General features: G+C 39.4%; 2 protein-coding genes across 7 annotated transcripts; one reads left to right on the top strand and one right to left on the bottom strand.

The window, feature by feature from the left end:
- The first annotated feature begins 833 nt into the window (after positions 1-833).
- LOC135584878 (DUF21 domain-containing protein At5g52790-like) lies at positions 834-9,170 on the top strand. 6 transcript variants are annotated; one of them, XR_010495919.1, is made up of 14 exons: positions 834-1,242; positions 1,341-1,417; positions 1,516-1,599; positions 1,722-1,835; positions 1,971-2,057; positions 3,105-3,244; positions 3,310-3,397; positions 4,131-4,204; positions 6,106-6,278; positions 6,447-6,715; positions 7,730-7,776; positions 7,857-8,115; positions 8,222-8,340; positions 8,927-9,170. XR_010495919.1 is itself a non-coding variant. In XM_065148322.1 (13 exons), exons 1-12 carry the CDS (start codon positions 1,059-1,061, stop codon positions 8,110-8,112), a joined length of 1,593 nt encoding a protein of 530 aa, XP_065004394.1. In that variant the 5' UTR covers positions 834-1,058; the 3' UTR covers positions 8,113-8,115; positions 8,222-8,910. The 6 variants fall into 6 exon arrangements, 4 of the variants coding, with proteins under 4 accessions (XP_065004394.1, XP_065004393.1, XP_065004395.1 ...); XR_010495918.1 differs by having other exon boundaries at positions 7,857-8,340; XM_065148322.1 differs by lacking the exon at positions 8,927-9,170 and having other exon boundaries at positions 8,222-8,910.
- A 480-nt stretch (positions 9,171-9,650) lies between these two features.
- On the bottom strand, positions 9,651-11,673 carry LOC135636556 (pentatricopeptide repeat-containing protein At3g62890-like). Its single transcript, XM_065148320.1, has one exon. The coding sequence runs from the start codon at positions 11,648-11,650 to the stop codon at positions 9,737-9,739; it is 1,914 nt and encodes a 637-aa protein (XP_065004392.1). The 5' UTR covers positions 11,651-11,673; the 3' UTR covers positions 9,651-9,736.
- Positions 11,674-11,675: the final 2 nt, after the last annotated feature.

The following is an 11,675-nucleotide window of genomic DNA, read 5'->3' as shown; positions in this document are numbered from 1 at the left end:
TCTCTCTCTCTCTCTCTCTCTCTCTCTCTTTATCTATTTTCATCACAAACTTCTAAATTTTCATCTCTTTTGATCTATCTCTCTCTCTTCCTTCCTTCCCTTCTTTTCTATTCCTTTGTCTCTGACACTCTCCAAACCAGGCCACGAGGCAAATTGCAGCTGCAGCGCAAGTGCTATTCCAACATCATCATCATCTTTTAGAGAGACTGTAATTTTCCTATGATTTATGCTTTCTCTTACATGTAATTTCTTTTCCAGTTATTGCTTCCATCAACCACTTATAACTATTAGAATACCTCTCAGGAGTGATAGTACATCCATCAAATCAAGAATTAAGTTTTCTAATTATTTTTTTTTCCTTTTTCCCTATTTATAATGGTACACGGCACGCACCTATTTTGGTGGGCCCGCGTGGGGCCATCTTGTACTCACCAATCACATGACGCAACAGTCGTGACGGGTAAGATTCGGGTGCGGTTGGAAAAATATCGCCACCCAAAACACGTACCTTAAAACCATCTCGAAATCACGTATTTTAACAAATAAAGCTGTGATTAAATTCAGTTTAAAATAATATATTTGTCATTATATATATATATATATATGTATTTATATATACTTTTCTCAATTTTAAAATCCTCCACATATACACCTCCCCTACCTATTTATTCAGTTACTAATTTGAATATAATAATATATAAATTATTACATGTCAGATTATTTTACCGTGGGTCCCACACGCGGACGCCGGCAAAATCCCTAAAACGCTCGCGCTGTATGATGGGGATTTGTCTGCTCGTCTCCGCTCCTCCATTTCTTACTGTTTTTTTGGGACTTCAAAGCCAAGAAAGATCCACAAACCCCGAACTGCCTCCTTTCTTTTCCCCTTCCCTTTCCCTTTCCTTCGCGTCGCTTCTCTCTCCTCGCCTCTCTTCAATCTCGATACGTAAAGCAAAGCTTTCCCCTCGTTAATTGCTGGGTTGAGAAAGAAAGAGAGAGAGAGAGAGAGAGAGGGGGGGAAAAGGGTGGTCGGGGCGGCAGAGGAGGAGGAGGCGAGGATGGCGGGGGGGAGTGAGGAGCGGTGCTGCGAGGCGATGTTCTGGGTGTACCTCATCATCAGCGTCGGCCTGGTCTTGTTCGCCGGCCTCATGTCGGGCCTCACCCTCGGCCTCATGTCCCTCAGCCTCGTCGACCTTGAGGTCCTCGTCAAGGCCGGCAAGCCCAAGGACCAGCTTCACGCCGGTCTGCTACCCCCGTCTCCTCTCTCTGCCCTGTCTCCCCTTTTTCTCCTCCGTCACACTCACCGCCCTGTTGTGCTTCTTCTTCTTCTCTGTCCGCAGCCAAGATTCTGCCCGTGGTCAAGAATCAGCACCTCCTCCTCTGCACCCTGCTCATCGGCAACTCGCTCGCCATGGAGGTCTCAGCTGTCTTTCCTCCCCGGCTCACTTTCTCTCACTGTGCGCTAAATTTGGTTTCTTGGTCTTGCTGATTGCTTCTCATGCCATCTACGTTTAGGCGCTTCCCATATTTCTTGATTCGCTCGTTCCGGCGTGGGGGGCCATCCTAATATCCGTAACCCTAATCCTGACCTTCGGCGAGGTAATTTCCTGTGACTTCCAGTAAAGTCGAGTTCCTTTTTCCCTTTCAGTTATAAATTTAACTACAAGATCACTGGCGAGACACAAGTTAATTTTGTTGTGTGCGTGTTTGGTTTCTCTAAGATAATTCCTCAAGCTGTATGTTCGCGGTATGGGCTGAGCGTCGGAGCTAAAACTGCTGGAGTGGTTCGTCTGCTTCTTTTGATCTTTTTTCCAGTGGCTTATCCCATTAGCAAGGTAATCACTACTTGCTTATTCACTTGTTTATACCCATTAGATATATTTTTTTTAAACTTCTTCCAACGAAAACGAAATGCGATATACATAGAGCTACTTTAGTTTATATTTCGTTCAAAAATATGCTTTGCATAGTTGCTGGACTGGCTACTGGGCAAGGGGCATGTTGCACTTATGAGAAGAGCCGAACTGAAGACACTGGTGGATATGCACGGAAATGAGGTTTGCTTTATGTTGCTTATTAATCAGTATTTACAAAGTTCTTTGATTAAAGTGCTTTGATACTAGTATACCGACTGTCTAAAGCTACAATATCTTTGGGCATTTGAACTGACAGAGTTTCTAACGTATAGATGCATTAATTATGCTATGGGCCTTCATTTTTTTTAATAGTCTGTGACTAGCATGAATTGCTTTGTTTTTAATGTGCTAAAATAATTTGTGAACCCAAAACCAAGGTTATTTGCTCTCCTTCATATAGTGAAAATATGATATTTATGAAATACAAAAAATATGAAAGAAAATTCAATGCATTATCATGAGTTTTTTTGTAAGTCACATAATTTGTGCTTATTAGTTTATTAAAGGATCTGATCTCCAATGTGCTATCGACTACGCAACTTTTTAAACATGTACTTGCATGTTGTTATACTCTTTTTGGTCCATATCCATATATATAGGTGATTCAGTGAAAATATATGGATGGCATGCTATTTTGTTACATTTAGACCATATCATTTGTCATTGCTTTGTGATGTGTGAGGTTTGGCTGAAAAGGATAGGACGTGGTTACATTCTAAAATTATACTTTGTTTTTGTGTGATATGACATCTTGTTTAGGATCAGAAACCTTGGTGAAACGCTTGATGCAGGTTTCTGTAAAATTTGTATGATGCTCAGAATCACTATTTCAAGTGTAGCCATAACATGGTGATGGTGATCTTGAAAAGACAAAACATTGCAATAGAAAATAATTGGAGAAAAAAATTTCTTGGAGAATCTCTTTTTCTTATTTTGTTATACATAGTGCTAGTTCCACTAACATCTTCCTACAAGCATGAAAAGATTTGATCAATTCATCCGATTTGAGTTTCATATTTGATGCTGTAAGAATATGATCTCACTGTGACATATTGAGCCTCCTCTAGATCAGAGTTTCTGGATAGTTATCAGGTAGTGGTGTCATAATAGATTGGTCTAGTTGCTGAACTATGATTCTGTTAAGCAAGTTTTTTTGTGCAAACATGTAATTGTCTCTTTGGTTCTTAGGCAGGAAAGGGTGGGGAATTGACTCATGATGAGACTACTATTATTGCTGGAGCTTTGGAGTTGACTCAAAAGACTGCACAAGATTCAATGACAACAATATCAGAGACCTTTTCGCTTGATATTAACTCTAAACTTGACATGTATGTGGTTTTATTAATTGACAAGGTATCAACAGTTCATGATGTTAATTCTGTTTCTTTTTCAGGTACACTCTCGGTTTAATCATGAGTAAAGGACATAGCCGTGTACCAATCTACTCTGGCAGCCCAACAAACATTATAGGCCTTATTTTGGTTAGTAAGTCAGATAATTTCTAACGTCATTTAGTGCTCAGGATTTAAAATGTTCATAATCACTCTCAAACTTTAATGTGAAAGGACTTCATGTACAGCAGTCATTCAGCAAAAGATTTGTACTAAACACTACCTCTACTTGTGTTCCGGTGAAAAGTGTAAATTTAACATAGGGTAATAATAATGTTAGTCATTTCTTTTTAGTTATATTTCATGATAAGTGATTAAGAAGATTGTCCATACAGAATAATAGGACTTATTATCATCATAGTGCTTTTGAATCAAAGTAGGTCTACTGGGGAGCAAATCTTTCGAATAAAGACCATTGCCATAAAAAGACATTCCTATTCCTCTAAAAGAAACTAACCATTGAAGACTGAGGTCCGTCATTCATCCCAGATTAGTAATGGGCGACAGTGTACAGTAAATAACTGCAACATCTTGGTCCCTTGCTTATTGTTTGAGTATCCTGTTTGCATATTATACATTATTTTAATTCTTCCTAGTTCCTATACATATATGTCAGAGGTCAGACGTCAGAGGTCGGAAGGGCAGCTAACTTTTGTATTCAGGAAGGAGATAAATGAGATGATAAGTTGAAAGTAATGAAAAATAATCTGAAATTTTCTTGTTTACTGTAATGTAGATATTGTCAAAATCTGTAATATATATCTTTTATTGTTTATAACATGCTCAGGACTCTCATATTTACAAAATCTTGATTAATTCTCAGGTTAAGAATTTGATCACTTGCCGCCCTGAAGATGAAGTTCCTATAAGAAATGTTACCATAAGAAGGATACCAAGGTATGACCTGACTTATGTCTTGAAGAAGTATAGCATAGATGTATTGATGTATTCTGATGTGACATGTGGCTTAATGAAACCGGATGCCACCTAACTGGCTTTCATCGCTTATGTTCTACATATAAACAAGTAAGCAGCAATGTGAAGTTAACCTAACAATACTGTTAAACATATCATAATCATTGTTAACAATTGAAAGGTAACCTTTGATGTTTATATTCTAAATGTGTCAGTAAAAAAAACAGAACTGTGTCATTGCGAAGTAATAATAAGCTGAGGAAATAATAAATTTTTGTTGTGAGCGATTATATGCTTATCCTTTTTTATAAGGAGGTGTTGCAATATACCATTTTTTACTGGTATGAAGAGCATCCTATAACATCATATTCCATTTCTGTTTAAAATTACTTGTGGTTCTTTCTTTTGCATGTGACAGTTGTAAAGGACTAATCATTCATCATTTTGTTAAAATCTGAATAGGTATAAAATTGGAACATATTAAGAATCTCATGCTTAGAAAAAGGTATGATATTTGGTATTTCAGATATGATATATCAACAGTTGTAGTTATGATATTTGGTAATACATGGTTGTTTCCTCAATAAACAACTCTAGACATCCTCGCTCTTCTGCAGAAGGGGCTAGCAGAGTCTAAGAGATGATGTAAAGTTTCAAAAAGCTACAATTAGAGAATAAGCATGTATGCTAAGCCATGCTAATGCCATTAAAATTAGAAAAAAAGGGGACTATCGAAGTATGTAGTGCATGAGGTTGCGCCAATTTGGCATGTTGGGAGGGTCATTTTATTCATCTTTATCCCTATAATCAGAGTGACTGTTTCCATGACTTGAACATTTCGATCACATGGATATTAAAGGAACAACTTCCACCTGGATATTGAGACACTATGCCGTCATCACTTGTAACAATAAACAATATTTTTCTTATACAGTACAGTAAACAAATTTGTTTTGATTATGCACTTCATTTTGATTTTTGATAAAAATGGAGGATTCTTTATAGAAGATGTAGGATCAAGATATCAATTGCTTTTATGATACAACAAAATAACTGTTAGTTGCATGTTGCAAGGTGGTAACACCTGGACCTCTTTAAGAAAAAAAAAGGAAAGCAAAAACACACCTGGACCTCTTTTACTAGGTCATTGTGCAAAAGGTTCCATAACAGAGTCCATTTTGGTATTAATGGATTTAACCCAATGGCATACCAAAGTAGGTTGCGAAATACAGCATCAATTTCACTCAAGGACCCATCGAAGTAGTTTTTAAAATACAGCAAGGGTGGCACCAGTTGATATTGTCTCATCTTGTTGACCTCTGACATTATGCTGGAATTATCTGATGAAAAACATTCTTGCTATAAATGGGGAAACCAAGGACTGACGCAATGGAATTATATGTTACTGGAGTTAGACTTACAGGTGGCCTTTTACTTATTTTACGACCTCTGTTGTATACTAGAGAAAGCCCACAATCACATCCAACTTTTAAATTAAATAAAACATTTAGACATAACAACTTCTAGAATAAATAAAAAATTTGGACTTGAATATATTCAATGGAAAACAATTACTTGTCAGAGAAGTTGCAAAGTAGAAATTTATGTATATAAGATAGATTAAATATTTTTTCATGAATTCACTGTAGTGCCTAAATGTTTTAATGAATATTAATACCATTCTAATTTTATTAGCTCTTAATTTTAAATGGATTACAAAATAAAATTTCTTTTTGATACATTTAATGTTTGCTATTTCATATTCACATATGGACATAGTTTTAACTTGATGTGTATATATACATATAGTTCTCTTCGTGCTCCTGGATTCTTTATTCCAGTCATGCTTTTTAAGGATTTTAACACCACTTCGGTTTTACCAGGGTCTACGATGACCTTCCTCTGTATGACATCCTGAATGAATTCCAGAAAGGCCACAGTCACATGGCTGTGGTTGTTAAACACATAAAAGACAGTGACTTAACAACAGAAAAGAGCAAAACCAGTCCCTCAGATAACAGAATGGACCAGAGTAGGAACCACAATGAAGCCCATGGTATTGCTTGATGCTTGTATATATATGTCATCATCTTATTCTAATTGTTTGTTCAATAATCAATCTCCATCTGAAGTATTAAACAATCTCTAGCTTAATATGTGAAAGCACTTGTATATTGTGGCAAAAGCTTGTGATTTGCATATGGAGTGATTCTTGATTTTCCAGGAGATGGATCTCTGTCAGTTATGGCTGCGCATTTGAATAATATTACCAACGCGTCCCCTGTGAGTAGTAGTATTCAGGGATTTCACAGTCCTGTGAAGAGAAGCAACATAGATAAACATGGAGATTCACGCTCACAGGTCAAAAAATTTGAACGAGGGCGACATGACAATATCCTTGATGTTAATTCTGATTCGCTTCCAAGTTATTCATCAGATGAAGAAGTAGTTGGAATTATAACAATGGAAGATGTTATGGAGGAATTGCTACAGGTGGAGATCATCTAGCTGATATACTTCTGAACAGTTTTTTAGACTAACCCTCGTTAATATTATGCTTTACTTGATCGCCCATATGTTGATATGCATAGCTGTCATACATAATATTTTTACTCGACTACCTGAAAAGCTGAGTGCATATATTCCTATTCTATTTATTATTGAATTATGCTTTCTTTGTTGTACTTATTAGTATGTAAATAGCTTTTATAAGGATGATCCATCTTTCGCCATGCTTTCTGCAATATTTGCGGTATATATTGATCATGTAATGTAAGCCTTAATAAAATAAGTCTATTTTACCTTGCTTATGGAAATAGTGTAGAAATGTTTTCTGATGCATGATAATTATTCTTGTCTTATACTGTGTTTACATTTTTAACAAACAACAGATGATACTTCCTCTTCCAGTTATATCTCACCTTATATCATGAAATTGTAATTTCTAAATTGCACATAGCTCCATGTCATGGACCTAAGCTGTCAATTCAAACTCAAAGACAGTTATTATAATTTAACATAACCTAACAATCATGTTATACACAACTTACGGTTACTTAAATGGTTTGTGATGGGTAGTTTGCAACTTCACTTTGTGAATGTTGGATCATACAACTTATTCTTTTACCATTGATGATTAAACATTTTTCCATGCTTTGAGCAAAACTAGTATTTTTCTCCATAGTTGGCATAATGGGAGATAATAAAAGGTTTGCATCATTAATCTTACCATGAAAAGAGAGAGTGAGAGAGAGAGTTCTACTAGCGTAGACATCAATTTTGGTAATATATCTGCATGTCACTACAGCCAGGGAGAATTTCTTGTATGATTGTGCAACTTCATGTTGTTTATATTTGGACACTTTCCATCCTTTGCAGTGGTCTCTATATTTAATAACCTTTTCTGAGTTGGCATATGACTTTCCACGTGCTAACTTTATGATTTTGTTTACATGTCTCAAATTTCACATGTCGCAGCTGACAATTGCCTCTGAATTGTTCTTGTAGGAAGAGATATTGGATGAGACAGACGAGTATGTTGATGTCCACAACAAGTACGTGAAAGTTTGTAATTCTCTCTTCTTCCTTTTCTTTTATAGTTTGCCTTCGTGGATTCAGTGGGTTACTTCTGTAGGATCAAGATAAACATGTTACCTACAAGAAGGTCATCACCAAGATCCTCTGGAAATGTATCTATCTCTCAGTTTCCACGTCGAACTCCAACGGCATCTCCACTGTCTCTCCTTCAAGATGCTTCTGTATCACGTTCACCTGTTTCTCAGTATGCTCAAGTTCCTGGTCCAACACCAACCATTACAAAATCTGGACAGTCTTTAGCAAGTTCACCTGCACATAACACGGGCCTTGGGCAGAACCTGTCAGCTTCATAGCGAGTAAGTGAAATATTCTATTTCTTTGGTTTTCTTTTCAGAAGGATGAGAGCACCGATTGTTTATGCTTTGAAACTAATCTCTTCTTGCTTCTTGTTCACATGAGAAGTATAGGAAAGAGGGTCCTGTATCATGGTGTATGTTCTTAGTTCTCACAAAGCATTCTTTGCAACGATCATCATTTCAGTGTTCAATAGCTGTTTTTTCAATGATTATACACTCACAAAGGTAACAAAGGTTTCTCCTTTGAGAAATCATACCAAGATATTAATAGTTTCTTTTGTGTGTTGTAGTCTTTTTTTGGAGAAGTTTTTTCTGCTATAATTAGTCTGGAGCTATTTGGCACCTTATTTCTTTCAGTTTATTTGACTATATTTTCAGTGACTTACACATTTTGGATCATTAATTTGTGTGGCACCAGATATAGTTTTACTCTGTATGTGACTGCAGAAGTATATTTAGAACCAATACGTGTAAATAATTCAATATAAACTCTCTCTCTCTCTCTCTTTCTCTCTGTCTGCCATTCGATATACTTGATTAGAGATAAGAATTGACTGTAGTCGATTAAGTGAACTTAATTTTGTTTTCTGGGAGAAATATGCAGGTGATCATACTGATTATATCAGACTGCATTGTATAGTTTTGTACAACTGATTGTCAAAGAATTTGATCTTTTTTATTTTCTAACCTTATTGATGTGTGTGTGCGTATGCATACTACCTCTAGTTGATTGCGATAGACATCTAGAAATACAGCAAGTTAGAATCTTTGTCTTTGGACAATTCATGATATACAGTAATTTTTTTAACAGGTTTCTACGAACATAACGAGAAGCTCAGGGAAAACGAAAAGTGTAGCTGCCTGTTCAGGTGAGCAGAAGTTAATCAGCATGACTAAATTTTTTTTGAAATTTCTATATTGTGATCAAATTGTAGTTTTTGTTCGTTGATGTGATCGTAACATGTATTTTACGTGGAATGTGTAATACGTATTAGTTGGATCAGTACTCATATTTTTCAAAGTAGTTCAAACAATTGTTTCGTGTGGGGACATCAGTACTCATCTTTTGACACCTCCATTTCATTAGTGCTATCATCATAAATTTATTATGTTTGGAGCAACAAAGGCAAAGAAAGATTGGACTTGTTTGGAATATCCTCACCTGTTTGTATCATAAAATGTTACTGCTGCATGATGAACAAGATTATCTATTTCTGCTACATCTTTATTAAGATTCCAACTGTGGATCTCATCATCCAATTGGTTCCATGGCTACAGCTTTACTAAAGAATAAAAAATCGTCTTTGGATCATATCTTTGGTTGGGGCAGCGAAGCTACTTGGAGATGTTCTTGACCTCCATGAAGTTATATCCAAACCAAGCATAAAGTCCCAATTGGCAACTTGTGCAGGAGATTGGATCCTTTCTGAAGAGAACTGATGCCCTCAACTCAATGCTTTCTTCCGATCTTAAAGGAGCTCATATTGACTGACTTGGTCATGGAATAATACCAATGCGACAGAGACTCAGAGATATAACCTTAACATGCTGAGAATCAAATTGCACATCAGCTTCATCAAAGTATGTTAGACCCATCCATTCCTCTCTCTATCTCTCTCTCTCACCAGTAATCAAAGCAGGAACACTTGCCTTCCTTCAAATGGTGAAACCTACTCCCATCCCTCACCACAATCTCCCTCCCAAACACCTTCGTCACCATCTTGCTGAACTCATGACAGTCCCCACAAACCCTCAAGTTCTTCACAATGCGAATGGGACGACCTCTCTCCACCACCATCAACCCAAAAGCAATGGCCAATCTTTCACTGTGCTCCTTCATCACATGAACCTTCTCCTCATCACCGATATCATGCAGCACAGCAGACACATCCGGTGAATAACCAGCTTCTGTCAATCTCATAATGACCATCTCCAGTGTCTTGTGGATCTCTACAGAGTCTTTATGCTCCTTATCTCCTGCCACGAACTTATGCACTGTTCCATGGACCTCCATCAAGCTCCAACCAGCAACCTTATTGGTTCCTCGGTGAGCCATCAATCGCCTGACCTTGGCAACATCCTCCCATCTATTTGCCTTGGCATACACACCAGCAAGAAGAACATAATGCCCATCGTGTTCTGGTTCTAACTCAATCAATTTGTTCCCGATGCTCACACCCAAATCCACCAATCCGTGCACTTTGCACGCCCCCAACAAAATTCCCCACAGTACAGGATCAGGTGCCATGCTCATTCCTTGGATCAATTCATAAGCTTCATGCACGAGACCTGCACGACCCAAAAGATCCACAATGCAACCGTAGTGTTCCATCTCTGGCTCAATACCATACTCTTCTATCATGAGCTTGAAACACCGACGGCCTTCTGCAACTAAACCGGCACGGCTGCATGCATTTAGAACCCCGACGAAGGTCACACCTGTGGGGCGTAGTCCTTCACCAAGAAATCGTTGAAACAGCTCGAGTGTTTCCTTCCCCAATCCATGCGTGGCCAATCCACAAATCATAGCATTCCAAGCAAACACATTCCTTTGCTTCATCTCATCAAATGTGTGCCTTGACAGCTCGATGCACCCACATTTTGCATACATGTCCACCAACGCTGTGCCAAGAGCGAGAGTGAACGGGAAATCCATGGATCTAATGGTGGAGTGGATGAATTGGCCTACCTCGAGCAGTCCCAGTTGTGCCGATGCCGAGAGGACGGTCACCAAAGTAGCCTCATTTACCGTCAATCCCTTTCCGACCAGCTCCCTGAACAACTCCAATCCCTTCTCCAAGGCTCCGCTTTGAACGTAGCCCATGATCATGGTGCTCCAAGAAATTGGGTCCCTCTCAGGCATTCTATCAAATAGCTCCTGTGCAACATCCGTCCTCCCCGCCCGAGCATACCCGGCTAGTATTGCATTCCAAGAAACCAGATCCCGCAGCCCTGGAAACTCATCAAAAACTCTTCTTGCATGGTTCGGTTCACCGCACGAGCTGTAGAAGCTTATGAACGCGTTCCTTACGTACAAATCTTCCTCAAGCCCACACTTCACCGCGTGGCTATGGACCTGGGTGCCTTCAACGAACACTGGGTCGCGGCTGCACGCCTGGAGGACGAAGGGGAAAGTGTAGTTGTTCGTCGGGATCCCGGCGCGGCGCATGTGGGCGTAGAAGGGGAGGGCATCGCGAGCGGCGTCGCAGTCGGAGCGGGCGAGACAGCGGAGGAGGTTGTTGCTGGCGAAGACGTTGGGGCGGGCGATGGCGGCGTACAGGAGGCGGAAGTAGCGCGGGGGTGCCGGGGGGGACAGGGCGGCGCAGAGGGCAAGGAGGTGGGCGAGGGAGAAGCGGTGCGCCGCGAGGCCGAGGACGAGGAGCCGGGCGTGGGCTTGGAGGAGGTGGGGAAGGGAAGGGGAGGTCGGGAGGCGGGAGAGGACGGGGTGGAGGCGATGGCGGAGACCGGCGTCGGAGGTGAGGGAGACACGGGATTTGAAGGCGGCGGCCGAGCGCGTAGACGGCCCAAACCGCATCAAGAAACTCAAAACAGAAATGCTT

This window comes from Musa acuminata, chromosome BXJ3-4, assembly GCF_036884655.1.
Source record: "Musa acuminata AAA Group cultivar baxijiao chromosome BXJ3-4, Cavendish_Baxijiao_AAA, whole genome shotgun sequence".
NCBI lineage: Eukaryota > Viridiplantae > Streptophyta > Magnoliopsida > Zingiberales > Musaceae > Musa > Musa acuminata.
Note: the sequence above shows the minus strand (reverse complement) of the source record. Positions and strands in the feature narration are given on the sequence as shown.

What these genes read in the sequence shown, in the direction of transcription:
- LOC135584878 (XM_065148321.1), top strand. Translation starts at nt 1,059, where the DNA reads ATGGCGGGGGGGAGTGAGGAGCGGTGCTGCGAGGCGATGTTCTGGGTG. An exon ending in TGGCTTATCCCATTAGCAAG is followed by an intron (nt 1,836 to 1,970) that starts GTAATCACTACT and finishes TGCTTTGCATAG; the next exon opens with TTGCTGGACTGGCTACTGGG. An exon ending in ATTAACTCTAAACTTGACAT is followed by an intron (nt 3,245 to 3,309) that starts GTATGTGGTTTT and finishes TTTCTTTTTCAG; the next exon opens with GTACACTCTCGGTTTAATCA.
- LOC135636556 (XM_065148320.1), bottom strand. Translation starts at nt 11,650, where the DNA reads ATGCGGTTTGGGCCGTCTACGCGCTCGGCCGCCGCCTTCAAATCCCGT.